Source organism: Pleurodeles waltl, chromosome 7 (genome assembly GCF_031143425.1).
Source record: "Pleurodeles waltl isolate 20211129_DDA chromosome 7, aPleWal1.hap1.20221129, whole genome shotgun sequence".
Taxonomy (NCBI): Eukaryota; Metazoa; Chordata; class Amphibia; order Caudata; family Salamandridae; genus Pleurodeles; species Pleurodeles waltl.
Genome location: NC_090446.1, coordinates 779,375,311 through 779,401,597, shown reverse-complemented (window position 1 = coordinate 779,401,597; position 26,287 = coordinate 779,375,311). Strand labels below are relative to the sequence as shown.

The 26,287-nt window shown below is 44.9% G+C and overlaps 1 protein-coding gene across 1 annotated transcript in view; it reads left to right on the top strand.

Moving 5' to 3' along the window:
- Window positions 1–6,819, top strand: part of ADAMTS2 (ADAM metallopeptidase with thrombospondin type 1 motif 2) — a 1,546,369-nt gene extending 1,539,550 nt beyond the window's left edge. Inside the window, exon 22 of the mRNA XM_069199292.1 lies at window positions 4,870–6,819. Coding sequence (XP_069055393.1) covers window positions 4,870–5,303 — 434 coding nt within the window. The 3' untranslated portion in view covers window positions 5,304–6,819. The remainder of the gene's footprint in view (window positions 1–4,869) is intronic.
- The last annotated feature ends 19,468 nt before the right edge of the window (window positions 6,820–26,287 follow it).

The window sequence follows — 26,287 nt, the reverse complement described above, 5'->3', positions numbered from 1 at the left end:
GCTACTCCCTTGCTATGCACCGTCAGTGACCTGGCCAAAGAGGGCATGAGAGAGTTGAAAGTGAATTATAAATTCAAAGCTGTTCCGAACAGGGAACCCAAATACGTTTGGACCAGGGCCCCCAAAATCCTATGATGTGAGACCCTAAATATGTATCAGGTGGTCCTAATTTCTTTATTATTACCCAAGACATCATACAATAAGTGTAATTGAAATTAAGTAGCCTCATATTTTGCGCACATGCAATGATTGCAATCCGTTTACCACTATAGAAGACTGCAAATTCTGCATCCTATTTGAGTCCCTCGATGAGAAACCTGAGCCACTACGGAACAGCAATTCAGTCCGGAACAATAAAGTATTTCCCTTGAACTAGCAGTAGCTAAACCAGAGGCAATATTTTAAAGACGTTTTATAATGATGTGTGAGTTAATACATTCAAATTACTATATTTCCGTTTGAAGCAGCATAGGATGAAACACCTTCGTGCGCTTGTTCTAACACTGTTGTGTGAGGATGTCATCATAGCAAAGAAAAATAAAATATGGATTGAGATATAAATCTCTGCCTAAATATGCTTTTACGTTTTTTTCAATTTACAAATATTACCATAAGTACACCTGAAAAGCTGCACCAGGAGTAGATTTTCAGCCATACTGCTCACAATAGTATGTGATATCTGATACGTGCTCCTATTCCCTCTGTGCATGGCTCTACCCATTGCGCAAATGCACACGAAGCACACTATGAATAGCATATTTTTCTTGAAGTGAAAACACTTAGGGGGCTATTAGATTCTGTCAAGAAAATAATATATTTCAGCATCCTTTTTCTGTGTCCCTTTAAGTAGGCCCGGCCGAAAATTAATACATGCCGGAGTAATCTTACATTATTTGGTATATTGCTTTACAATAAAATGCTTGACATTACATTCCTTAGCACATATAGCATAGCTGAGGTTTCTTTCATGTAAAAATGTTATTGCATCCTGGTGCCAAAAATGGACACGAAGAAGCAGTTTCCCTAAAAAAAATAGTGCAAATCACGAAGTTGGCATTTCGCGTAATTTCGCATACATTTTTAGACGTTATGTGTATTTTTGGGCCATAGAATTCACTTGGTATTTCCCGGTGCGTGCCACGGAAATGTGTGCATGCATGCGTGTATGTCATGTCCTTCCTTGTGCAAACACTATTCTAAAGCCACAGCTCCCATCAGTCACCTATTTCTACAAGTGTTGCCTTAGATTTTCAAGCATTGCATGCCATCTACTGGTTAAGAGCTATAACTGCGTTAGCACCTATGAATTCGCACTTCACTCAGTCATGGTTTGCGATTCTAGCTTAAAATTGCTCAAATCTTAACCCACATGTTCAATATACTGTTCCAAAGTTTAATTAATTCGCTTTTGTCTCAATTAAATCCTGAAATCCTAAAAGTATCATGTACTTTGTATGATGTCCCCGTATGCAATTACAAAACTATACAATAAAGCTTCAATTTTTACACCTCTTTCCTTGTCATCATCACACCAACAAACACCATACAAAGTGTTCGTTCCATATGTATTTTCATTCAGTGTTCATTGTATCTCAGTGATAGGCAGAGCAGGTAAGCCACATATGATTTTGTACCTTCTGTATTGATCGTGCAGTACCCTCCAATACAACACACTAGACAGAGCATCTTGCATACATCCAACACAGCCAAAATTAACACCTATAGCCCATAAAAGCACTAACCACTACAAAACAACAAACACAAACTTGCAATAAGACACACTAGACCGAAAACTGTTCAGACATTTGGTAGAGCAGGGACCTTTAAATGATTTTTTGGTATACAGCGTCATCTTACCAACTCATCAAATCAGCAGTCCCCAATGTTCCTGGGCCCAGGGCCCTAGACCTTTGTCATAAGTAAGAATTAACCAGAAACTGTAAATCTAAATCAATGTATTCATCACAGTTTTATTTTCCATCTTTGGGAGTCAATGATGACAGTTGGGATGAGTTTCAAAGCTTTAAAGTCGTTTAGTAAGTATATCTTTATTGATCATCATCAAAGTAGTTAGAAAAAACAATACAAAATCTTTAATATCAGAACAAATGCATAAATCACGTTCCATAAAGGAAAAGTCCCTATTTTAAGCTATGGAGAAGAAGAGAAAAGCATCGTCAGAACCCATAAAGAGCTTTACATTCGAGAGGTGAAAGTATGAAGCTTTTAAACTTATATCTCAAATCAAAAGGTAGAACTTCCCATAAAGAGAGGTTGAATAAACTAAGTAGGGTCTCAAAGAAGCATAGATTCTGTCAAGGAAAATAAAGGATCTCTCAGAATGAATCTGAGAAGTGTCTGCAAGGGCTCTGCAGAGTGGTCTGGAAAGTCAGCAAAGATTCTGGGTCAGAATCTGAGAGAGCTCTTTTCTCCTACTCTAGGAACACAGAGGTTTATAAGATAGTCATATCACTAGGAGAAACATTTAGTTACAGTTCTCAGATGTCTGTCCAACCAGTGCAGGTGTCATCATGGGAGCAGGAAATCTTCTATTATCTAAGTAGTTTAAGACAATGTTGTACAGAGATTAAACATTCTGAAGAAACATTTTATGAAACATATTGCAAGTTAGAGAAAGATTCCCACCATTCACTTACTATAAGACAAAAACAGTTAATGATTATTCCTCTGTATTACACTATTAGGTCATGGGTTTTTCACCCATCAAAACCGCCATTCTATAGAAATTAAGATAAACACAATACGTTATTGTATTTTATGAAAACTATGTCTGTGGGAATGTCACAATCTAACACTTTCTTTTAGGTCATACATTTCTCAGCACATTTGTATTATTGAAAGTTTAACATCTCACATTCCCGACCCTGGTCAATGTTCTGTAAAGGAAGAGAAAATGCATTCTACAGCCCTTCTTGACACTAATAGCGATGACAGCCTAGTGCTCTCATTTGCAATTAAAATACAGCTTTTCATCGTCTGAGACCTACATGTTATTTCTACGTGTTAATTGCATTAATTTTCATTATATAAAATGCTTCTGCACACTTAACACAGTACAGGTATGCTAGACAACTCATGGCTCTCAATAGCTGTAACTTCCAACAGAAGACCTTAAGGACAGTGCTTTGCCTATATCTAGTACAGCCTAATCATGCCACACAGTAGAAATGACATAGGCTCTAGCTCAAAAACTCCCAAAAATATAGAGGCTGATTAGAAGCGTTTATTAGAATGTATTGTACTCTTTTAATATTCTATTGATACCATTACCCCGTATGGAACAGTTCCATAGGTTGTGATGGAGTGTGAGAAACATTCATATTGTGGTCATTTATATCATAAACATTCAGAATTTCTTAAAATACAAAAATTGCCGAGGACAAGTAGGTTGGCTGCCCAAATGTGGTTTTTCAAGGGAATACTAAGCTGTAAATTGACGTCTTTATTTTCACAGTAAAGAATCAATATTTATTTTGCACTGTTTGAAGCTCAAACATCCAGTTTGTTTAGAGGAACCAATAATCCAGACTTCATAAAAAACGATTGAGCAGGTAGAGAGTAAAAACATCTCTTATAAGACGTAATGTAACCCCAATGGTGCGGAAATATAATATTCCATGTCACCTCAGTGTTCATGACCTTATAAATCAACTGCTTGGTGACTTGCAAACTCCTCAAAATGTATGGTAGGGGATACTTTACCATATGTAATATACAGTTTAAAATGGACTAATTGGAGCTTGCTAAGCCTGCTATAGGGCACACATTTTGCCTAAAGCAATTTATCATAGCATGTCAATTCTGCTGTGTCACACAGACATGCCTCTGTTCTAATGCAGACTGACCTCGAGTATTTTTGTTCTCATGAAAGTGATGGAAATAAATAGATTTTAGATTTTTCTTTTTATTCCACCAAAATATATCTGGAGGAAGTTGAGCATTCCTTGATGCTGACCTTATCCCAAGCCTCTACCTTACACCTATACATGACACTAGTTATTTACTGTCTTAATAATAAGCTGAATAAGAAGCTCAATCATTCTTTTTTGTAAGTATAAAAGAGTGCACTAAAAACCTAGAGATATAAAAGTGAAGAGACCAAAGGACTAAAGAAGTACTTAGATAGGCCATGGGCTCATGAAAGAATATCTCGTAATTGCCAGTGATAAGGAGTTTTACTGGCATTGCGTGTAATGCAGGGAAACCTGCTGGCCCATTTAGTTCCCTCAGGTCCTCCAGCAGCCCAAGCAGCCAAAATCTTTGGGTGAAATTACCACTGAAAATAAGTAGTAACTGGGAGAATTGCTCAACTCACATTGGAAGATTTTTTCTGGCCCGGAGATACCTTCCTGCCAGTAATGGTATCTCTGGGACCAGAATTCCTGGACCCAATAATGGGCTTCTCACAATCAGATTCCACTGCCTTAATACCGGAATGCCACAACCATGGTGGACTGTACAGTCTACGGGTTACAACATGTCTTAAATGCTCTGGCTGCATATCAAGTGAGTGACTTAGAAAGAACTCTAGTTACAGTTTGGAATAGATTCTGAACATCTTCCTTTATTAGTATTGGGGTCAAATTTGTACTTTTTGATGTTTATGTACTTTTTTTTAATCAATAGACTTTTGCTGTTTTTTTTCGCTGGACCTGTGTAGTTCAAAAGAGCCAATGTGTAACTGTTCCACTGAATCGCTTACCACACCCTGTTGATTTTAGATACATGTATGTGTATGTTCCATCTGCAGTTACTGTGAGTTTTGTTCTTTGTCAATACCATAACCTGCATATGTAACGTTTCTTAAGTATTGTTTATCAAACTTACTCTCCTTTTCTTGTTTTACAGGGCGTCCTTGCTATGCTGACAAGTCGTCAATTTGCCAGAAGGACTCCTTTGTCAAATACTGCTCTGTTCCCAGCTTTAGCAGTCTATGCTGCAAGTCCTGCAGAGCGTTTCTCAATGACACTGACACCAACAAGGATAATGACATTGAGAACATCCCACCTGGGCTGACAAAACCAGACAGAATCAAGCACATAAATACCACCTCTTTGCCACCCGTAGTTCACAAAATAAACACTACCCATCTCAATGTAAGTGAGGAGCACCAGGACAATAGCGTTGTGGGCAGTTTACCAAAGAAATATTCCCCGGACAATGACGTAATGCAGCTAAACATGATTCCTAGAAGAAGAGCAACCTATGAAAGGACAAAGAACCGAAGAATTCAGGAGCTGCTTGACGAGAAGCAAAAAGAAGCAAATATGAAAAAACATTAGAAAAGCACATGTCAAGAACCTGAATTGTTTCTCTTATAGAGATGTTACCAGCAACCAAAGTAATGCCAATGTCATAGAAGATGAATGTGGTGCTATGGCAAACTGCCACCTTTTACAGGTTATGCTAGTTGAGACTATGAGATTATGTCTGGCACGTCTTGTTGACTACAGGGCATATTTACAAAGAGTTCATGTGATGGAGAGCAGCAAGTGAAGTTTCTGTGCTGTGTTGTACACGCAAGAGAGAGCAGATATCTGCTTCAAAGTCGTGTGGTTCTGCTCTCTCCCTATGCTGGCAAACTTTTGGCAGCTAGGTGCCAACACAGGTCCCTTGGAGTCATAGTGCAAGGGTTTCTGTGTTAAAGTCAGCATACTTTTTGTGAAGGAAAGTGTCCCTTCCTACGTGAAAACTAAACAAGTAAGCCTTTCCCTCTGTACGTGTGCTGCATAATGCAGCACACATGCAACAACTTAAAAATGAGCACTAATGAAAACATTTCCTCTCATTACGCCTCCCTTAGGGAGGTGCAGGATTTTGTTGCAAATCCCTGTCTGCAATTCTTTACAGATACGAATTTGCAAAAAGCCCGTGGATGATTGAGTGGCAATGCCCAAATACCATCAATAGATTACCCCTTTAACGCAAAGTAATGCAAAGAATCATTACACTGCCTTGCAGTTCTTTGGTTTATAAACCAACACAAATTATGATTTGCGTTGATTTATAAATTCCAGCAGAAGTTTTTGTGACAGGTTGCATTAAAAAATTAATGCAAACTCAACGCACACTCTTTGTAAAGGTGTGCAGAGGTTTACAACGTATAAAAAGGTGCTAATCCAAAGTGTTTCTTCTACACAGGTACTCATGCACACAGCTTGTCATGACAAGTCTAATGTGTAGTGTTCGTAAATGCTTTCAGTATTGACAATCAGTTCTTGAAAAGTGGTATCACTGATGCGTCACAGCAACACAAATGAGTCTCACGTTTTTAGAAACAACTACAACATGCAAAGCTTAAAAAAGGAGCCTAAGCAACTCTTTTTGGCATTCTGTGTCCAGCACTTTTCAGCCAATTTCAGTATCTAAAACTTGCACTAAAAATAGGTTTTTATGACGAATTCTGAAGGAATTAGCCAGATGTATTTTCTTTTGCATATTTCATAAGTTGTCTTAGTGTTTTGCTACTGTTGCCAATAGATATAGTATGTACTTGTTTCATTTCCATATTACACTACATGTGCACGCATTTAAAAGTTCAGTGTTGCTTACATTTCTTTTGTACCTCTGATATAGAGGGTAGCTAAATATCTGTTCCTCCACAAAAGTGGATCAATGTATGTTTTCTGTATGTGCTGTGAGGAAAATGTATTTTAATAGAGTGCACCTGCAAACGAATGCCTTATTTTTGTGAAAGATACTACTTTATATTAACCACTTTAGAAAGACATTTTATGGCAAGAACTGCTCACTGCACTTATGTGTATGCTTATAAAGATATAAATTTAGAATGAACAACAGATGCGTACCCTCTTTATTTATATCATGGCCTGCCTTCAGATATTCTAATTTTCTGTCCTTCTCAAAATTTTACCATAGCTATTGGAAGAAATACAAAAGAGATGTTAAAAACAAAATTCATCAACTGCACACATATTGAACCGAATTTTTTATTTTTTTTGCTTCATAATTTAAATGCAGTTCTCTGGATCTTTGAATTTGTATTACCTCGTGATTGCCCTACACTTTTATAGAATAAAAGTATGATGCCAACCAAAAATATCCACAATGATAACCACTTTCAGTGATGTATTATGAAAAATCATCATGCCCTTCAAACCACTTTAAAAAAAATTGTAAGGTGAGTAACTGCGACGTCATAGTCTGTGAAACAGTGAGCAAAACTGGGATAAAATCTTGATATAACTGTGCACTGGCACTCTTGTTGTTAGCCACTTGTTCCCACCTAACCTTCCCCCTGGTATTACTAATCGTTAGATTACGACTTGGCTGCGATGGGTTCTGGGTCACGCTATCTAAGATACCACGAAGGGTAAGGGCCAATGAAAAATGATCACTTTTGAAACGCAGTAGAACTTCCATATAAATTATGCTATCCCAAGAACTAACATTTCTGAGTATGTATTCAATATGGCTTCAATAAGTACTCCTTCTGAATGCTGGGAGGCTCTCTAAATCAGATTTTGTTCTGCCATTGCTGGCTGTGAGATGACAACACACACAGAGGTCTACCATCTGCATGGCTGTCTTAGAAAGGTTATGTAGGTAAGGGCCTTGGAGTTGAGGTGTACCCCGGTGCAAGTCCTCTTCACTAACAACTTCCTTTAATAAAGATGAAGGTTCACAGCCCACATTAAAATCCCCACCCACAATAACAGTTGTCTCTTCCCTGATTAGGGTGTCTATCAGGAGATGCAGAACTGCAGATTCAACTGTCTTAGGCAGACTCCTACCGTAAAGATGGAAAAGTAATAGAAGAACCTTGTTGCCTACAAGAACTTCAAGACCCAATAAATAGGAAGAATCAAAGGGGTAGTTGCCTAACATGACATCCTGAAGTAATATTGAGCCAAATGGCAAGAACTCCTGAGGGTCTACCAGCATGGGATCTGTGGGCTGGGACATGGAAGGTCTTAAAACCTTGTCTGTAGGAGGGGGTGATCCCTCACGTTTCCTGGAACATAATAATGTCACCCTGATCAATAAATACTTCTCCCCAGTCTTCCTGGTCAAATTAACTCCCAAGCCCCAATATATTCCATGAAACCAATGTAAGAATATTGGCAAAGTTAGGCATGGGGGAAGCCTGGATACACAGCGAGGTGGTTAGAGATTGGCTAGGCGGAAGATTCAAGGTTTGTTCGCTGTTAACTAGTTGCACTTCGGTACTAGTGGGCAGTTTTGAAGTAGGAGAAGGAGTGCAAAGCAGCATTGTGGGATCACAGATGGTGTCTTCACTGGGTAAAGTACACTTGAGAACTTGGGCCGTTTGCTGCAAAATTACATATGGAAGAATACCCTCCTCACAGGTCACGAGTCCCTTAGAGGCTGCAATTATATCCTTCCCTACTGGACATCAATCTACATCTGCCAGGCCTGAGAGAAGATGAATCTTGTTAGAAACTGGGACAAGGAACCTTTCTGGTTCATCATGCAACTCACAGGGATAGCAATTCCCCACATTACCCATAAAATGAAACGGTCTGAGATGTTTGTACAAAAACCCCAGTGAGACAATATAGATATGAGATACAGCACCCCTACCCTAGTTCCTAGTCCCCTGATAGATTAAACGTTGTGCAAGATTGGGATTTTGACAATTCACCACAATACAGTCCCCCCTCAAATGTTTGACAAAGGAACCAATCCACACGACCCAGTGTACAAACAGCATGTCCTTAGACTAATTAATGTTGAAACCAGTATTACAAGACAACCAGTGACAAACTGATTTTTTCAGTTCTGTAGTTGGTTCTTCTCTGGGGGAATTTAAGGGTGGGACATTTGTTTAAAAGGCCAGATAACAGCTGCAGTCCGGAGGAAGGTTTAGTCGAGTTTGGTTAGGAAATTGTTGTTGCTTCAACTTCGACTTGAAGTCTTCAGTTGGACTATCTGTTAGAGCTCCACCACCTCTATTTCTTCTGTTATTTCCCTCCCTGCCAGTAGCCTAAGTTGCTCCTGCCCTTAAGACGGTGTCACCTGTGTTATTGGTCTGGGGAGAAATAGCCCCGGCCCCTGAGCGGCTAAAACAACGAAAGTCGATCTCTGTGCTGTACCTGGATCGATTGCAAGACTCTGGGAAGGTTTATTAGTTACCATGGAGACCTGGGCAAAGGGCCTTGGGGGTCAGCATGTTAGCATAGGATTGAGTTAACAAGGACACCCAGTTTTCAGCTTGCAAAATCTATTGATCAGCGAGGACACACTTGCAGTCATCATCATCTGGAATCTTTTAAAAAGGAAATGCCATTCCAGAGTGGGGGAGGCTTCCATGCCCCCTGAATCAGAAGAGGTGGTTGCAATGCCCATGGGGTGCAAGACGGGTATGTGGGTTATTGCACTAAAAACCCTATCAGTCCGGGAAGGCATTCAAGGACCTGATCATTTAGAATACTTTTTAAGCTTAGCGGGGGGCCAGCTCTCGCTGGTAACCGAAAAATCGATATTTGATGTCATACTGACTAAGCTGGGAGTTAACAGGGGTAGCTTGGCTTGCAGAGCAGGCCCAGTGGGCTGGTTGGTAGAGAAAACTGGCGAAGCGCTCCTCCCAATGCTTCCAGAAGGCCCCAAGGGACCTAGCCCCCCCATCTCCCATGACAAGAGTTGCTCTGCTAGAACGATCTCCTTGTCTAGAACACTTGTGACCTGAGTCGGGAATAGTCAAGTGCTGTGCCTCCCTTAGATTTTGAAGTGACTGTTGTGTCCCCTTATATCTTACGTTTGACCGCTGTCACTAATAAAGAGTCCGAGGTGACAGAACAAAGCCAGAGCCAAGGTCCAAGAATACGAGGCACTCACTGCAATCTGACGATTAGGAACAAAACCAGAGGGGGTGGCCCAGCCCACCTCTGCTCCTCCATGCCCCGATGGCTCACCTTAAGTAGGGCTAATGGACAACAGCTGCAGGTACAGGGAATAATTCTGGGACTTGTAACCCCCGGCGGCCGTGATGCTTGGCGGCTGTCCCCATTGGCCAAAATAATGGCAGGGAATCCGTGGAAAGTGGCCCCAAGAGCAGGGAAGCAAGCAAATCCAAAATGCAAAACACAAGGCACCCCTGCGATAGATAAAAACAGATAAAAAACAATGAACAAGGCAGCCCCCCTCCCCCGTAGCCTACTAAATCAGGTTAAAACAGTTGAAGTTACTTGTAGCACTTGTTTTCAAGAAGAAATCCACATAAAGAAGGCAGATGCAGTTAGAGTCAGGGTAAGTTTATTAGCCCGCCGGCTAACTGGGCAATAGCCAAACAGCAGCAGGGACTTACGTCCTCCCCTGTTCATTGCAGAGGGCCACCGCCTCCACCACCCGCCACGCTGCATCACGATGCACAGAAAATTATTGGGTCAACGGACCAGTGAATAAGTGTCTGTAGGTGTCCTGGAGCCTCTGTGTAGCGCCCTGAAGTCCTGCTCCTGGTGACGCTAGAAGACCAAGTACACAACGTGGCCAAACTACGACCGTTCCTTCCGTGCTTTCTCACCTGTTGTGTGAGCCCCCCCCACCGCGACTACAGCTGTCTCCCTGTCGTAGACCCGCACCCGCACGTCTTCACGAGCGACGCGTGTGCAGTGGCGGCAGGTAGAGGTAGGCAGCAGCAGACAGAGCAACCGTTGCCACAGTGGGCCACGATGTAAAAAGGCACGAGGTCAAAGCGGTCCAGGGAGCGCTTGAATCTGGTCCGTCTAGCGAGCAACAGCAGCCGGACCCCCTCGCAGTCTCCATAGCGTGGCTTCCTTGGTGTGTGACATGCTGGGACGCCATAGTTAATTACAGTATGACGTTCAAATACACAAGACTAATTCAAAAATTTCGTTACACCCAGTTATTCTCCCGAGTTAAAATAATTGATTCAATTTGCAAGTAATTGTCAAATAATTAGTTGCATTAGGTGACATAGTATTGGTTTTAAACATACAGTGCAATAGAACAATGCTCATTGGTGACCACAGATGTTACTACCAAGTAGGCAAGATGTGAGCAACGGATGTGACAGAGATTAATCTCATATTGATGAGCACATGTGTACTTTGCAGCATAGAACAGCAGTATATTTTGATTCCATTTTGTACGTTTATTGTTCTGTAATTAGTGGCATATAAGACACGCTTTTCGTCGAGACTGGAGAGAAAAACAAATAAAGCCCATAACAAGCGACAGCAACAGTGCCTGGAGGGTTGGTACAGCTTCCCCGGTGGTAAAGAGTAGACAAGCAGATTGGGAGGGAGCTTGAGTGAACACAGAGATTGGGACTGGAGTCCTACGCACTAACTATGCAGACTTATGTGGGTTTAGTGCGTATTATGGCAGTCTCCTGTTGTGTTGCTATTGGGGCAAAGGGCCCGAAAGGAGGTGCGCTCCAATAGGTGTCTCTTGCAGTCACCTGTAGCCAGGAAGGGTGAGAACACCTTAAATTGAAGCTGTGCACTCAGGGTGGGTAGGTGTTATCCCTGGATACATCTTGAAAGGCCACAAGCAGTGCATCCTACTCCTGTAAGAGGAGACGTTTTCTCAGACCCTATACCTCATCCCCAGAAGTAAATTGTACTTAGCACCAGGCCATACGATACATTATTGGTGCCAAGTGAATACCAGGGCAGCACGGTCAATTTCTAGTGTTTGGTCACCAAGAACTTTGCCAGTATTAAGGCAAGATCTAAGAAACGAGCTGCAAGCCTAGTCTTCTGAGTGTCACTTAAGAGCTCCAGTGCACAAATCTCCCAACTGTTGAGGGTGCTGTTGTCAGTGAGGTGGCCAAGGTGTCAGTAATGCGAGAGGGTGGGGTGGGTCCGTAGCATGTGAAGCATGTCAGCTTTGTACAAACAGCAGTGCGGGCTGCAGACATATGCACCAAGAAAGTAACCATTTAGTTTGGCAGAGGTAATATAGGCTCTATATAGTAGGCAACATTAGTAAGCTTAAACTGGGCCTTTCTGGTCACCTTAGCAGTGTATGCCAGGATTCCGATCCACTCATTCTCTGTGAGGGCTATGCCAAGGTCTGCCTATAGCCTTCAGGCCAGATTGGGGGCATCCAAGTATGCTCACCAAGACTGTTAGTCAGCCAGCGAATGTCTACCTTAGCCCATGACATGCAGCTATTGAAGAACCATGTGCTGCGGGGACTCCTTCGCATTTATGGGCCAGTTAGAGGGGAGAATCCATGTCAGGGCACTGTAGTTCAAGAAGTGACCAGCAGGGATATTATATTTTTCAGCAATCACTGGAAAGGAGAGGAGAATGTTTCGAAGAATGAGTGAGGAAGGAGTATGAGCAGGTTAGCAAAATTCTATGAGTTTAAGCCGCATAATGTTGGTAGATACACTTCAGGCAGAACCACCCCTTCACATATGTGCTTTAGTGACCAAATGATCTTAAAAGAGAATTTCAGAGGATTTCAGAGGAACGTTCTTTAGTGCTATAAAGTTATAGGTGTCCCTCGCGTACAACCACTCCAACACTTCTATAAACAAAAGTATATGCAACATGGATGCCAAGAGTAGTAAAGGTCCTCCCACGGCACTGGTACACAATGGAAAGGTGCTTAACCACATACATGGTGAACAACCTTTCTTAACCGAGATCTCAAAGGGCTGCCTTCTTTAGGAGAAATAGAAGTCCAACATTTGGAAAATTAGAACGCTTAGAAATGAAGGATACATTGAAGAGGAAGCAGTGGCACTGTGTTTAATGGCTTATTGTCAATAAACATGTCCCTTATGGACTGCAAAAACTTAGCAGCAGATTTATGAACATTTTGCCACGGTTTGCCACACAAAAGCTTTGCGCGGCTTTGCATTCTTTGCATCAAGGGTGAATTTAAGGGGTGGTACATGGGTACATGGGTGTTCTCATGGAAGCACCTTGGTTTTGTAATCTTTGAGGCAGGTTTGAAAAGGAGAAATGTTTTTATTTCTCCAAACTTTTTGTTTCTGTGCAGAATACACGCAAAGTGGGAATAGTTTTAAAGTAGGTCTAGGCAAATTACTTTGTACTGGAAGTTGAGCCTTCCAGTGCAAGCCTTTGATCAACAAGACACAGGCACCTTTGCACTATTGCACAATGATATGTGCATGGTGCTAGGCAGCCTGGTTGTGCAGCAGTGCTAAGGAGAGAGCAGGAGGGTGCCATATCGAACTAGAAATGGTACTCTCCTGCTCTCCTCCCATCACACAAATCAGCACAGCAACATTGGTTGATGTGGTGCGTTGTGTGACAACTTTGGATTTTCTTTCACAAAACCATATCCGATTTTGACATTCAAAACAGAGAAATGTAAGTCTCCCTGTGGACAGTAAGCCCACTGAGCTATCTTAGAAAGAGGAGAAAACTGCTATACTAATGTAATATAGAATGTCAGAGTGTACTTGCCCCATTTGGAAAAAGAACGGCAATGAGTGCATAACAAGAAACTGGTAGTGTCTGTCTTAATTCTGCTTAACTGAAAAACCTGAAATATTCCCTTAAAAAGTTGTCAAATAATATAAAGTTTTAGTCACAGCTAATGGACGCAACTAATTTTAAAATGTAGCATTCATCACACATTATTCCCAAGCATTCTCTGTGAAGAGATCTTGCTTCCTGGTAAAGTAATCTTTGTATACCATCTAACCAGTATGAACTTAGTCTCCTATAAGGAACATATAGCGAAATTAAGCCTTGAATAGGCTTAAGCCCCTCTTATTTATCACTCTGTGAACCATACATAGGGACTTAAATTGAATGCTCTTCAAAACTGGCAACCAGTGAAGAGCTCTAACGCCCATATTTATACTATTTTAGCTCCGCACTTGTGCCGCTTTTTGACGCAAAAATGGCACAAACTTGCAAAATACAATTTGCGCTGTTTTTGCATCAAAAAGCGGCGCAAATGCGGCGCTAAAAAAGTCTAAATATGGGCCTTAGAGTGGGAGCCATGGAGGTGAATTTGGGAATTTTAAAGTGAGTCCACGCTGCAGCGTTCTGAATACGGTGAAATCTGTTTGTGACAAATTTGGGCCTGCCTAATTAAAGTGAATGTCCATAGTCCAAGCAGGAGTTAATAAGACCTTAGATAACTATTTGACGTAGATTGATAGAAACCAGGGGAGGGATTTTTATAGTGCACAGAGAGTTCCGACACAACTAGCTGCCAGTTTATTGGCCTGAGTTTACATAGTAAGCTTTTCCTCAATCCAGAAACCTAGGCCCTTTACTGATGAGGTAAGTACAGGAAGGGTCCCTAGTTCGTCCATGTTGGACCTGGCTTTTTGACGGGGACATCCCCAAACTTTTTGCCTCCTTCCTCCTATTTTTTCTGACCTGCTGTTGTTGGCTTTTGACCTCTGAGCACTTTACCACTGCTAACCAGTGCTAAAGTGCATATGCTCTCTGTGTAAATTGTACTATTGATTGGTTTATCCATGATTGACTATTTAATCTACCTGTAAGTCCCTATTAGAGTGCACTACATGTGCCTAGGGCCTGTAGATTAAATGCTACTAGTGGGCCTGCAGCACTGGTTGTGCCACCCACCTCAGTAGCCCCTTAACCTTGTCTCAGGCCTGCCATTGCAAGGCCTGTGTGTGCAGTTTCACTGCCACTTCGACTTGGCATTTAAAAGTACTTGCCAAGCCTAGAAATCCCCTTTTTCTACATATAAGTCATCCCTAATGTGTGCCCTAGGTAACCCCTAGAGCAGGGTGCTGTGTAGGTAAAAGGCCGGACATGTACCTGTGTAGTTATATGTCCTGGTAGTGTAAAACTCCTAAATTCGTTTTTACACTACTGTGAGGCCTGCTCCCTTCATAGGCTAACATTGGGGCTGCCCTCATACACTGTTGAAGTGGCAGCTGCTGATCTGAAAGGAGCAGGAAGGTCATATTTGGTATGGCCAGAATGGTAATATAAAATCCTGCTGACTGGTGAAGTCGGATTTAATATTACTATTCTAGAAATGCCACTTTTAGAAAGTGAGCATTTCTTTGCACTAAAAACTTGTTGTGCCCTTCAATCCACGTCTGGCTAGGTTTAGTTGACAGCTCCTTGTGCATTCACTCAGACACACCCCAAACACAGGGTACTCAGCCTCACTTGCATACATCTGCATTTTGAATGGGTCTTCCTGGGCTGGGAGGGTGGAGGGCCTGCCCTCACACAAAGGACTGCCACACCCCCTACTGGGACTCTGGCAGACAGGATTGAACTGAAAGGGAACTTGGTGCATTTCTTAGAGACTCTTTGAAGTCACCCCCACTTCAAAGGCACAACTTAGTATAAAACAGGGCCTCTGCCCTACCTCATCAGACACTTGCTGGAGAAGAAACCTGAACCAGAAACTACATCCTGCCAAGAAGAACTGCCTGGCTGCTCAAAGGACTCACCTGTCTGCTTTCTCCAAAGGACTGCTGTCTTGCTGTTGCCCTGCTGCCTTGCTGAACTCTTGTCTGGCTGTGAAAGTGCTCTCCAAGGGCTTGGATAGAGCTTGCCTCCTGTTCCTTGAAGTCTCAGGACCAAAAAGACTTCTTCCTTTCACGTGGACGCTCCGTGCGCCGAAAATTTCGACGCACAGCTTGTTTCGCGGCGAGAAAAACGCCGCACACCGACGCTGATCAACGCGACGCCCTCGGGACGATCGAGACTTCGACGCACAACCTCGCAAGGACAAAGCCGCCCGACTTCCAAGGAGAAATCGACGCGACGCCTACCGTGAGTGCGAAACTTTGACGCACGGCCTCGCAAGGACAACGCCGCCCGACTTCCAAGGAGAAATCGACGCGACGCCTGCCGTGAGACCAAAATTTCGACGCACGGCCTCGCAAGGTCAACGCCGCCCGACTTCCAAGGAGAAATCGACGCGACGCCTACCGTGAGATCGAAACTTCGACGCGCAGCCCCGCAGAACGACGCGCAGCCGGAAAATAAGCAGGAGAATCCACGCACAGACCCGGGACATCTGGTAATCCTCGCGATCCACAAAAAGAGACTGTCTGCGCGCCGGAAAACGACGCCCGACTTCCCCGCGTGGAAAAGAACGACGCAAGTCTGTGTGTGCTGAGCGGAAAACGACGCACACACCCCTTTTTCCACGCATCTCTTCTCCTGTGGCCCTCTGAGGAGATTTCCCACCAGAAACCAGGTACTCTGTGCTTGAAAGACACTTTATTGCTATTTAAAGACTTAAAGACTCTTAATATCACTTTTCAGTGATATCTTTACAAATTCGTATTGCAACTTTGATCGTTTTGACCTACAATTATCCAGATAAATATTCTATATTTTTCTAAACACTGTGTGGTGTATTTTTGTGGTGTTATACTATGGTGTTGTATGATTTATTGCACAAATGCTTTACACATTGCCTTCTAAGTTAAGCCTGACTGCTCGTGCCAAGCTACCGGAGGGTGAGCACAGGCTGATTTTGGATTGTGTGTGACTTACCCTGACTAGAGTGAGGGTTCTTGCTTGGACAGAGGGCAACCTATCTGCCAACCAAAAACCCCATTTCTAACATTGGTGATCAGCGGTGAGGATAGGACTTGTGTTTGTGCAGTGACATACAGTAGCTAAGTATTTCACTACCTACCCACAGTTGAAGGTCAACTTGATTTTTTATCTCTTTTTTGACTTTTGGTCTCTGATGTCCTCCTGGATATACTATTGATATTTTGGACTTTGGATTTTGGTTTTTGCTGGTAAGATCCTATCAGAATGGGATCGCTTACCTACTTATTCTTTTTGCCTACTGACCACCTCACTAAGGCTGACCTAAGGAAGCTTTGCAGAGAATGTGGCCTTCCTGTAGCAAAGAGATCTACTAAAGCAGAGATGCTACATGCCTACATAGTCTGGGAGGAAGACAGATGGGCAGAGAGAGAGGCAGCAAGAAACCAAATGACTAAGTACCCCTCAGAGGAGGAGGAGGACGACTCAGATGAGGAAAGAGACCCAGTGAAAAAAGAATGGCTCATGGCTCAAGCACGGTGGATGGAAGAGCTAGATGAGTTTATTGAAAGGGCTGAGGCAGCAAGTCTCTTAGCCCTGGAAGAAGAAAAGATTGCAGCTCAAGAGCTGAGCTGTAAAGAGCTGAAACTGGAGGCCGGAAGGGCTGAGTCCAGATCAGATGGTGGCAGCAAAAATCTTGCATCTAGTACTGCTGAAGAAGGGCACAAGCCCAGAGATGTGGTACCCAACTTGAAGAAGAGAGTTGACACACCCCAGGCGGTTCAAGGGTATGAGGTAGTTCCCGTTATGCACAGGGTCCCTGAGAAGGATTGGGGAACTGGCACAGGGAGTCATATTCCTACTGGGGGGAGGGACACTTTACTGACTCTAGCAGAGAGTGACAGAGAAAAGGGTTCCCCCCTGGTGGACGTCCTGGATATAGAGGGTAGAGACATCCCAGAAGAGTTTGGGTTGAGTGTCAGGGACAGACAGAAACTGTCTCACCAGTCTCAAGAGGGTGATGTAGAGTGCTTTTCCAAGGCTGAGTTACTAGGTGGTTGGGTGAAGGGTACTGTGGTTAATACATGTGAAGGGCAGAGTGATGTAATTGCTGGAGAGTATATGTCTGGTCCTTATTTTCCAGAGCTACGCCAACACCAGGTGGAGTGTGAGTTCTCTGACCCCAGGGAACTTACAGTGGAGGCAGACTTTTGGGTGAGTACCAGAGAGTCTGAAGAGGCATTTGGGGGTGCTCCTGAAGGGAGTGGTCTAGGTGGTTCCCGACCAAGTGAGGTGGGAGAGGATTGTAGTGTCCCAGGTAGGTCTCAGAGCCTAACCTGTACCGTAGGGCCACCTTTTGAGGGAAGCCCCGCAGTGTCAGAAGAACTTGGGGGGATGACTGTAGACAGCATCCCAACAGTTCTGGTGTCTGGCAGTACCACTCCTAGTGAGGGGGTGCAGAAGTCCAGACATAGGGTTGAGAGGGGGTGGCAGACCCCAGTGGAGGATCTTGAAAGTCAGGGGTCAGCTCTGAGAGCAGAGCCCCCCAGGAATGACCCAGGTGAGACCGTTTCTGGTTTGGGGGAAACCCAGACTCTGCCGGATGGGCAGAGGTCGGGAGACCTGCGCCAACCAGACTCTTGTGTGGCCCTTGGGGACGGCGTGTCCCTTGTGGGGGGTGAGAGTGCCCCCCAGGAAGTCCTGGCATGCCAGGCAAAGATTCAACCTCAGGGTGGTGACTCTGGGTTGGATAACCGGGTTCAGAGGTTAAACTTTGACCTGGTGGGGGGTAGATGTGCCCCCCAGAAAGTCCTGGAATGCCAGGCAATGGCTCAACCTCAGGGTGGTGACTCTGGGTTGGCTTACCAGGTGAAGAGGTCAAACTCTGACCTGGTGGGGGGTAGGTGTGCCCCCCAGAAAGTCCTGGCGTGCCAGGCAGTTGTCCAACCTCAGGGTGTCGACTCTGGGTTGGATGGCCAGGTTCAGAGGTTAAACTCTGACCTGGTGGGAGGTAGGTGTGCCTCCCAGAAAGTCCTGGGGTGCCAGGCAATTGCCCAACCTCAGGGTGGTGACTCTGGGTTGGCTAACCCGGTTCAGAGGTCAAACTCTGACCTGGTGGGGGGTAGGTGTGCCCCCCAGAAAGTCCTGGTATACCAGGCAATGGTTCAACCTCAGGGTGGTGACCCTGGGTTGGAGAACCAGGCTCAGAGGTTAAACTCTGACCTGGTGGGAGGTAGGTGTGCCTCCCTGAAAGTCCTGGCCTGCCAGGCAATGGTTCAACCTCAGGGTGGTGACTCTGGGTTGGATATCCAGGTTCAGAGGTTAACCTCTGACCTGGTGGGGGGTAGGTGTGCCCCCCAGAAAGCCCTGGTGTACCAGGCAGTTGTCCAACCTCAGGATGGTGACCCTAGGTTGGAGAACCAGGTTCAGAGGTTAAACTCTGACCTGGTGGAGGGTCAGTGTGCCCTCCAGGAAGTCCTGGCGTGCCAGGCGATTGTTCTACTTCAGGGTGGTAACTCTGAGTTGAATGGTCAGGTGCAGAGGTTAAACTCTGACCTGGTGGAGGGTCAGTGTGCCCTCCAGGAAGTCCTGGTGTGCCAGGCAATTGTTCAACTTCAGGGTGGTGACTCTGAGTTGAATGGTCAGGTGCAGAGGTTAAACTCTGACCTGGTGGAGGGTCAGTGTGCCCTCCAGGAAGTCCTGGCGTGCCAGGCAATTGTTCAACTTCAGGGTGGTAACTCTGAGTTGAATGGGCAGGTGCAGAGGTTAAACTCTGACCTGGTGGGGGGTAGGTGTGCCTCCCAGGAAGTCCTGGTTTGCCAGGCGGTGATCCAGTCTGAGGGTACAGACCCTGGGCTGGAAGACCAGGTTCAGGGTGTCCCCCCGGACCTGGAGGGAGGGGCTACTGATAACAGTGCCCCTACCATGTTGTCTTCTGAGGAGGCCACTCCTAGTTGGAGGGTGCTGGACCCCAGAAGGGAGGGCAGGGGGAGGGAAGCCTCACCCCGGGCCCTAGTCCAACCTGAAGGTACAGACCCCAGGTTGGAGGGCCAGTGGCAGGTTAACAGCCCTGCACTGGTGGAGGAATGGTACAGGGCGACTTCTGTAAGCCCCCTGGCCATGTTGGACTCTGGGGGTACCGCTCCGGGAGGGAGGGTACAAAGCCCCAGAGGGGAGGACCAGGTTCAGGCTGTCATCCCTGACCTGGTGGAAGGGAGAGTGGTTAAAGGGTGCCCAGCACCTGGGGCTACCGCCCCCCACTCTCCACAGCCACAGTGGTTGGAGAGCTTTGAGAGGCCTGGGGCCCGGCTCTCATCCCTGGCAGCTGTCAGTAATCACTGTGGCTTGCTGTCCGGGTGGACAGAGTTATCCCTGGGGAGGGGACAAGTGTCACACCTCAGGGGTAGAGTGGGCAACACCACTATGTTGGTCATGGGGGTACTATCCTGCTCCTGGGATACATCTGTGAGCAAAGTAAGGTTAGGTGCTGCACAGATGGGATCCGCAGGAAAGGAGAAAGGTTCCCCATGGATGGGCTTAATGGGCCCTGAGAGTATGGACAGAGGGACCCAATGGGAGTCAAGAAGGCGAAGAACTGGAGCATGCCCCTGCTGTTGTGGGCCTGGGTCCTTGTTCTGTCGCCTCAAACAGGGAAGTACATCAGGATAGTGATTGTTCTCCCCTGGCTTTAGGCTGGTGGGGGGTCATGTTGGACCTGGCTTTTTGACGGGGACATCCCCAAACTTTTTGCCTCCTTCCTCCTATTTTTTCTGACCTGCTGTTGTTGGCTTTTGACCTCTGAGCACTTTACCACTGCTAACCAGTGCTAAAGTGCATATGCTCTCTGTGTAAATTGTACTATTGATTGGTTTATCCATGATTGACTATTTAATCTACCTGTAAGTCCCTATTAGAGTGCACTACATGTGCCTAGGGCCTGTAGATTAAATGCTACTAGTGGGCCTGCAGCACTGGTTGTGCCACCCACCTCAGTAGCCCCTTAACCTTGTCTCAGGCCTGCCATTGCAAGGCCTGTGTGTGCAGTTTCACTGCCACTTCGACTTGGCATTTAAAAGTACTTGCCAAGCCTAGAAATCCCCTTTTTCTACATATAAGTCATCCCTAATGTGTGCCCTAGGTAACCCCTAGAGCAGGGTGCTGTGTAGGTAAAAGGCCGGACATGTACCTGTGTAGTTATATGTCCTGGTAGTGTAAAACTCCTAAATTCGTTTTTACACTACTGTGAGGCCTGCTCCCTTCATAGGCTAACATTGGGGCTGCCCTCATACACTGTTGAAGTGGCAGCTGCTGATCTGAAAGGAGCAGGAAGGTCATATTTGGTATGGCCAGAATGGTAATATAAAATCCTGCTGACTGGTGAAGTCGGATTTAATATTACTATTCTAGAAATGCCACTTTTAGAAAGTGAGCATTTCTTTGCACTAAAAACTTGTTGTGCCCTTCAATCCACGTCTGGCTAGGTTTAGTTGACAGCTCCTTGTGCATTCACTCAGACACACCCCAAACACAGGGTACTCAGCCTCACTTGCATACATCTGCATTTTGAATGGGTCTTCCTGGGCTGGGAGGGTGGAGGGCCTGCCCTCACACAAAGGACTGCCACACCCCCTACTGGGACTCTGGCAGACAGGATTGAACTGAAAGGGAACTTGGTGCATTTCTTAGAGACTCTTTGAAGTCACCCCCACTTCAAAGGCACAACTTAGTATAAAACAGGGCCTCTGCCCTACCTCATCAGACACTTGCTGGAGAAGAAACCTGAACCAGAAACTACATCCTGCCAAGAAGAACTGCCTGGCTGCTCAAAGGACTCACCTGTCTGCTTTCTCCAAAGGACTGCTGTCTTGCTGTTGCCCTGCTGCCTTGCTGAACTCTTGTCTGGCTGTGAAAGTGCTCTCCAAGGGCTTGGATAGAGCTTGCCTCCTGTTCCTTGAAGTCTCAGGACCAAAAAGACTTCTTCCTTTCACGTGGACGCTCCGTGCGCCGAAAATTTCGACGCACAGCTTGTTTCGCGGCGAGAAAAACGCCGCACACCGACGCTGATCAACGCGACGCCCTCGGGACGATCGAGACTTCGACGCACAACCTCGCAAGGACAAAGCCGCCCGACTTCCAAGGAGAAATCGACGCGACGCCTACCGTGAGTGCGAAACTTTGACGCACGGCCTCGCAAGGACAACGCCGCCCGACTTCCAAGGAGAAATCGACGCGACGCCTGCCGTGAGACCAAAATTTCGACGCACGGCCTCGCAAGGTCAACGCCGCCCGACTTCCAAGGAGAAATCGACGCGACGCCTACCGTGAGATCGAAACTTCGACGCGCAGCCCCGCAGAACGACGCGCAGCCGGAAAATAAGCAGGAGAATCCACGCACAGACCCGGGACATCTGGTAATCCTCGCGATCCACAAAAAGAGACTGTCTGCGCGCCGGAAAACGACGCCCGACTTCCCCGCGTGGAAAAGAACGACGCAAGTCTGTGTGTGCTGAGCGGAAAACGACGCACACACCCCTTTTTCCACGCATCTCTTCTCCTGTGGCCCTCTGAGGAGATTTCCCACCAGAAACCAGGTACTCTGTGCTTGAAAGACACTTTATTGCTATTTAAAGACTTAAAGACTCTTAATATCACTTTTCAGTGATATCTTTACAAATTCGTATTGCAACTTTGATCGTTTTGACCTACAATTATCCAGATAAATATTCTATATTTTTCTAAACACTGTGTGGTGTATTTTTGTGGTGTTATACTATGGTGTTGTATGATTTATTGCACAAATGCTTTACACATTGCCTTCTAAGTTAAGCCTGACTGCTCGTGCCAAGCTACCGGAGGGTGAGCACAGGCTGATTTTGGATTGTGTGTGACTTACCCTGACTAGAGTGAGGGTTCTTGCTTGGACAGAGGGCAACCTATCTGCCAACCAAAAACCCCATTTCTAACAGTCCAGCCAATTGAGTTCATTCCATAAGAAAGGAATGTTTCCTGCCACCAGGACTTCTGTTTTATCTCCTTTTAACTTTAACTGACTGTCTGACATCCAATAGGTAACATGATTAATACAGGGGTTTAAGTGCTAGGAAGTTTTCTTAATGTCTGAAGTAAGCGATACAACGATTTGAGTATCGTCAGCACACAAGATCAGTGCAAAACCATACTTCTGCAAAAATTCTTCAAAAGGGCATACATAAAGATTAAAAAGTGTAGGGCTCAGCGAAGATACTTTTGGTACACAACAATTCAGTGCAAAAGAGGAAGAGACATAGCATTCAATCTGAATTTGAAAATTGAGTGCTTTTAGGAAATCAGTCAGCCAGCCAAGGGCTCTTCCTTTTATTCCTGACTCCTTCATTCACATGATCAGAGTTGAGTGTGACACCATGTCAAAGGCAGCACTTAAATCTAGCAGGATCAGGGTTGCAGATCCGCCTCAGTCTAAAACCAACTTTAGTTCTTCATTAGCGACTAATAGAGCAGTTTGTGTACTATTTCCTGGTCTGAACCCCATTTGAGTAGGGTGCAGGATTGAATGAGATTCTAAATATTGAGAAACTAGTTTGTTCATGTGTTTTTCCAGAATCTTGCTTACCCCAGGAAGAAGCAATATGGGGTGATAGCTCTCCATAGTAGAAGATTCACTTAATGTTTTTTTTCAGGAGATGTTTTACTATTGTATGCTTCCATCTTGTGGAACTGTACAACTTTCTAATGAGCAGTTAAGAATGTCAGTAAGTTCTTCTGTTAACAAAATCCCTCCTTTTTTAATATATCAGGAGGTGCAGCATCAAATGCAGAACCTGACTTAGCAGTAAGTAGAATATCCTTGGTAGCTTCCCAATGCAGCTTAGAAAATGTTGTCAATGAGTGGCTACTAGATTCTCCTTTCAACAGCTCACCAAACTGCTCTCTTTTAAGACTCACAAGGTGCATAGGATATTATTCACCTTATCTAGAAAAAAACCTCTGCTAGTGTATTGCAGCATAGTATTGTAGATGTGGGAGTGTTTTGATACATTTCTGGCTTCATGATGCTGTTCACTATTTTAAACCGTTCCTGATTCAGTTAGTCATGTGATGCATACTCTGTTGATCAAAAGTTGCTAAAAAAAGGGCCTGGTGCTGCACAGTAGAAGGCAATTTACAAAGGTTCACTGGTCACTTTTCTGTTGCTTTGTGCTGCATTTGGGTGTCAAGCCTGTAGTAATGAAGTGACACCTTTGCCCAGATAGTGGTAACATGTGTAATGACAAAATAATGAAGAAATACTACCTCAAAATATGCAGAATATTTTGCCTTTTCTTGCTGCATTATTTAATCAGTCCTGTTGCATAATGTTGTCCTCCCAAGCTGCACTATTCCAGTGCCCTTAGTTAGCATCCATATGGCAAAAGACAACGAAGAAGAATACTTCCTTGTTGGCTTTGAGTCAGGGTTCTGCTCAGTTTGCAGTGGTGAAATGGCAACACCCAACTACTGGATCATGCTTTCCCCATCACATACAATAGTTTCTCTTTCTCATGGTCTTTCTAGATTTGCCTGTGCTTGTTAATATAATTTAAAATAGAACCCTGTTTGAGACCCTAAATATGACCCTGGACCTTTTACTATTGTTTGGGACTAGTGCATTCCACCAATTGGTGAGAAAGGATTGGAAGTGAAAGACTGTGGCTTCTCAGAATAACCACAAATATGAAAACAGTACTTCATTTCACACTCATTCTTCGCAGAAATATGCGATGAATAGCAAATCTGAATCTAGGCCATGCTACATTTTGACATTACCTAACAGATTTTCAGTATTCCCTTTAACGGTGGCTTTCCCATTTGTTGGTTTCTCCCTCATCCAAACTTGGGAGGTGAGGCTACATTTATAGGGCCTCATTTACAAGAATCTGGTGCATTGGCTCTGATGCGCCAGATTTCTTGTGCTGCCCTACGACCCCCTAACACCATGGATGCACTGAATTTACACTACAAAGCTCCATGTTGCACATTTTCACTGATGCATCAGAAATTCAGACACATCGGTGGTGCTAAACTCATGCATGGCTGGACTACCGTAAAAAAAATGATGCTACTCCAGCAATGCCAGGAGGCCCCTATTGAGGAAAAGCCCTGTGTCAGTTTTTCACCTGCTCTGAGTACGCAGTAACATTCTGATGAAGTGAAGTCACAGAATGACACAGTGAAATGTAAATTTCAGTGCGTCAGTTCTGCGTGCCTTTTCCTGTGGGAATGTCTACCTTGCATCCACTATATCAGGAGTAGGTATAATGTGACGCAAGCCTTCACAAACTGATGCACTGAGCCCAAAGCATCAGTTTGTAAATGTGGAGCAGTGAAGAGCACTGCTTGCGCTACGTTGTGTAAAAACAAATGACGCAATGGTCGTGTAAAGGCTTTGTAAATGAGGCCCATACTTTTCCTAACATGGATGCATTCACTACCAATGCGGCTATACACAAACAAGTCCTACTGCTTGTAGCTGTGTTGGACCTGGCCCTTTTTGTAGAGTCATCCCCAGACTTTTTGCCTCCTTCCTCCTATTTCTTCTGACCTGCTGTTGGCTCTAGGACTCTGAGCACTTTATCACTACTAAAGTGCAGGTGCTCTCCCTTCTAAAGTTGAAATGATTGGCTTATACGTAATTGGCACATTTAATTTACCTGTAATTCCCTTGTCCAATGGTATCCCTATACCCAGGGCCTGTAAATTAAATGCTACTAGTGGGCCTTCATCGTTGCTTGCGCCACCCACTGAAGTAGCCTTTCAAACCTGTGTCAGGTCTGCTAGTGAAGGGTCTGCATGCGCAGTTTTCTGCCACAGGGATATGGCATCTAAATTTACTTACCAGGCCCAAAACTCCCCTTTTACTACATGTAAGTCACCCCTAAGGTAGGCCCTAGCTAGCCCTATGGGCAGGGTGCTATGTACGTTGAAGGCAGGACATGTGCCTGGTAGCATCCTGTCCTGGTAGTGACAAACAGCCTATTTGGTTTCTCACTGATATGAGTGCTGCCTTCTCATAGGATTGCATTGGAAATGCCCTGCCTTATGTCTAGGGGTATTGTCTGATTTATGAGGGGTAGCGTAGGAATGATTGGTATGGTTGTAATGGCAGTGAGAAGTGCTGCTTATTGGTGTAGGTGGATTTTTTAATATCATTACCGAAATGCCACTTCTAGAAAGTGAGCATTTCTCTGTGCTTGTGACTTTGGTGTTTTGCAGCTTGACTCCAATCCACGTCCGGGCAGAGTGGCAGTTGTGCTTTGTGTATATTTTTCATACAGCCTGTACACAGGGAGGGTGGAGGTGTCACAGAGGTGCATCTACATTTTGAATGGTCTACCTGGGATGAGAGAAGTGGGGGCGGGGCACACTTGCATCTGTAACTGCTGTGCCCTGGCCTCACACAGAGGGCTTGTTTACTCCCAACCGATGTCTGAAGCCTGTGCTGGAGGAGAGAGGGGACACTCCTGGAACCAGTTGTAACTGGTTGGAGCCGCCTCCACCCCTCTTTTTTAAACCTTTGCAAAACTAAGTATAAGTACAGGATTTTTCCCCATGAAAAAGAGACACTAGTGACACACTTGACACTTTGAACATGGTTGGAACTGGACATAAAATGCTGCTGGAGGGAACTCACCAGGAACCGCCTTGGACTACTGATGCTGTGCTGACCCGTTACTTGCTGGGCCACTAGGAGGAACTGCCATTGTCTGCATACCCTTTGTGCTGGCCTGTTGTAATGCCCTACCAGCCTGTGCGCCTCCTTTGTGTCCCCAGGGGCTGGGTGCTGTGGT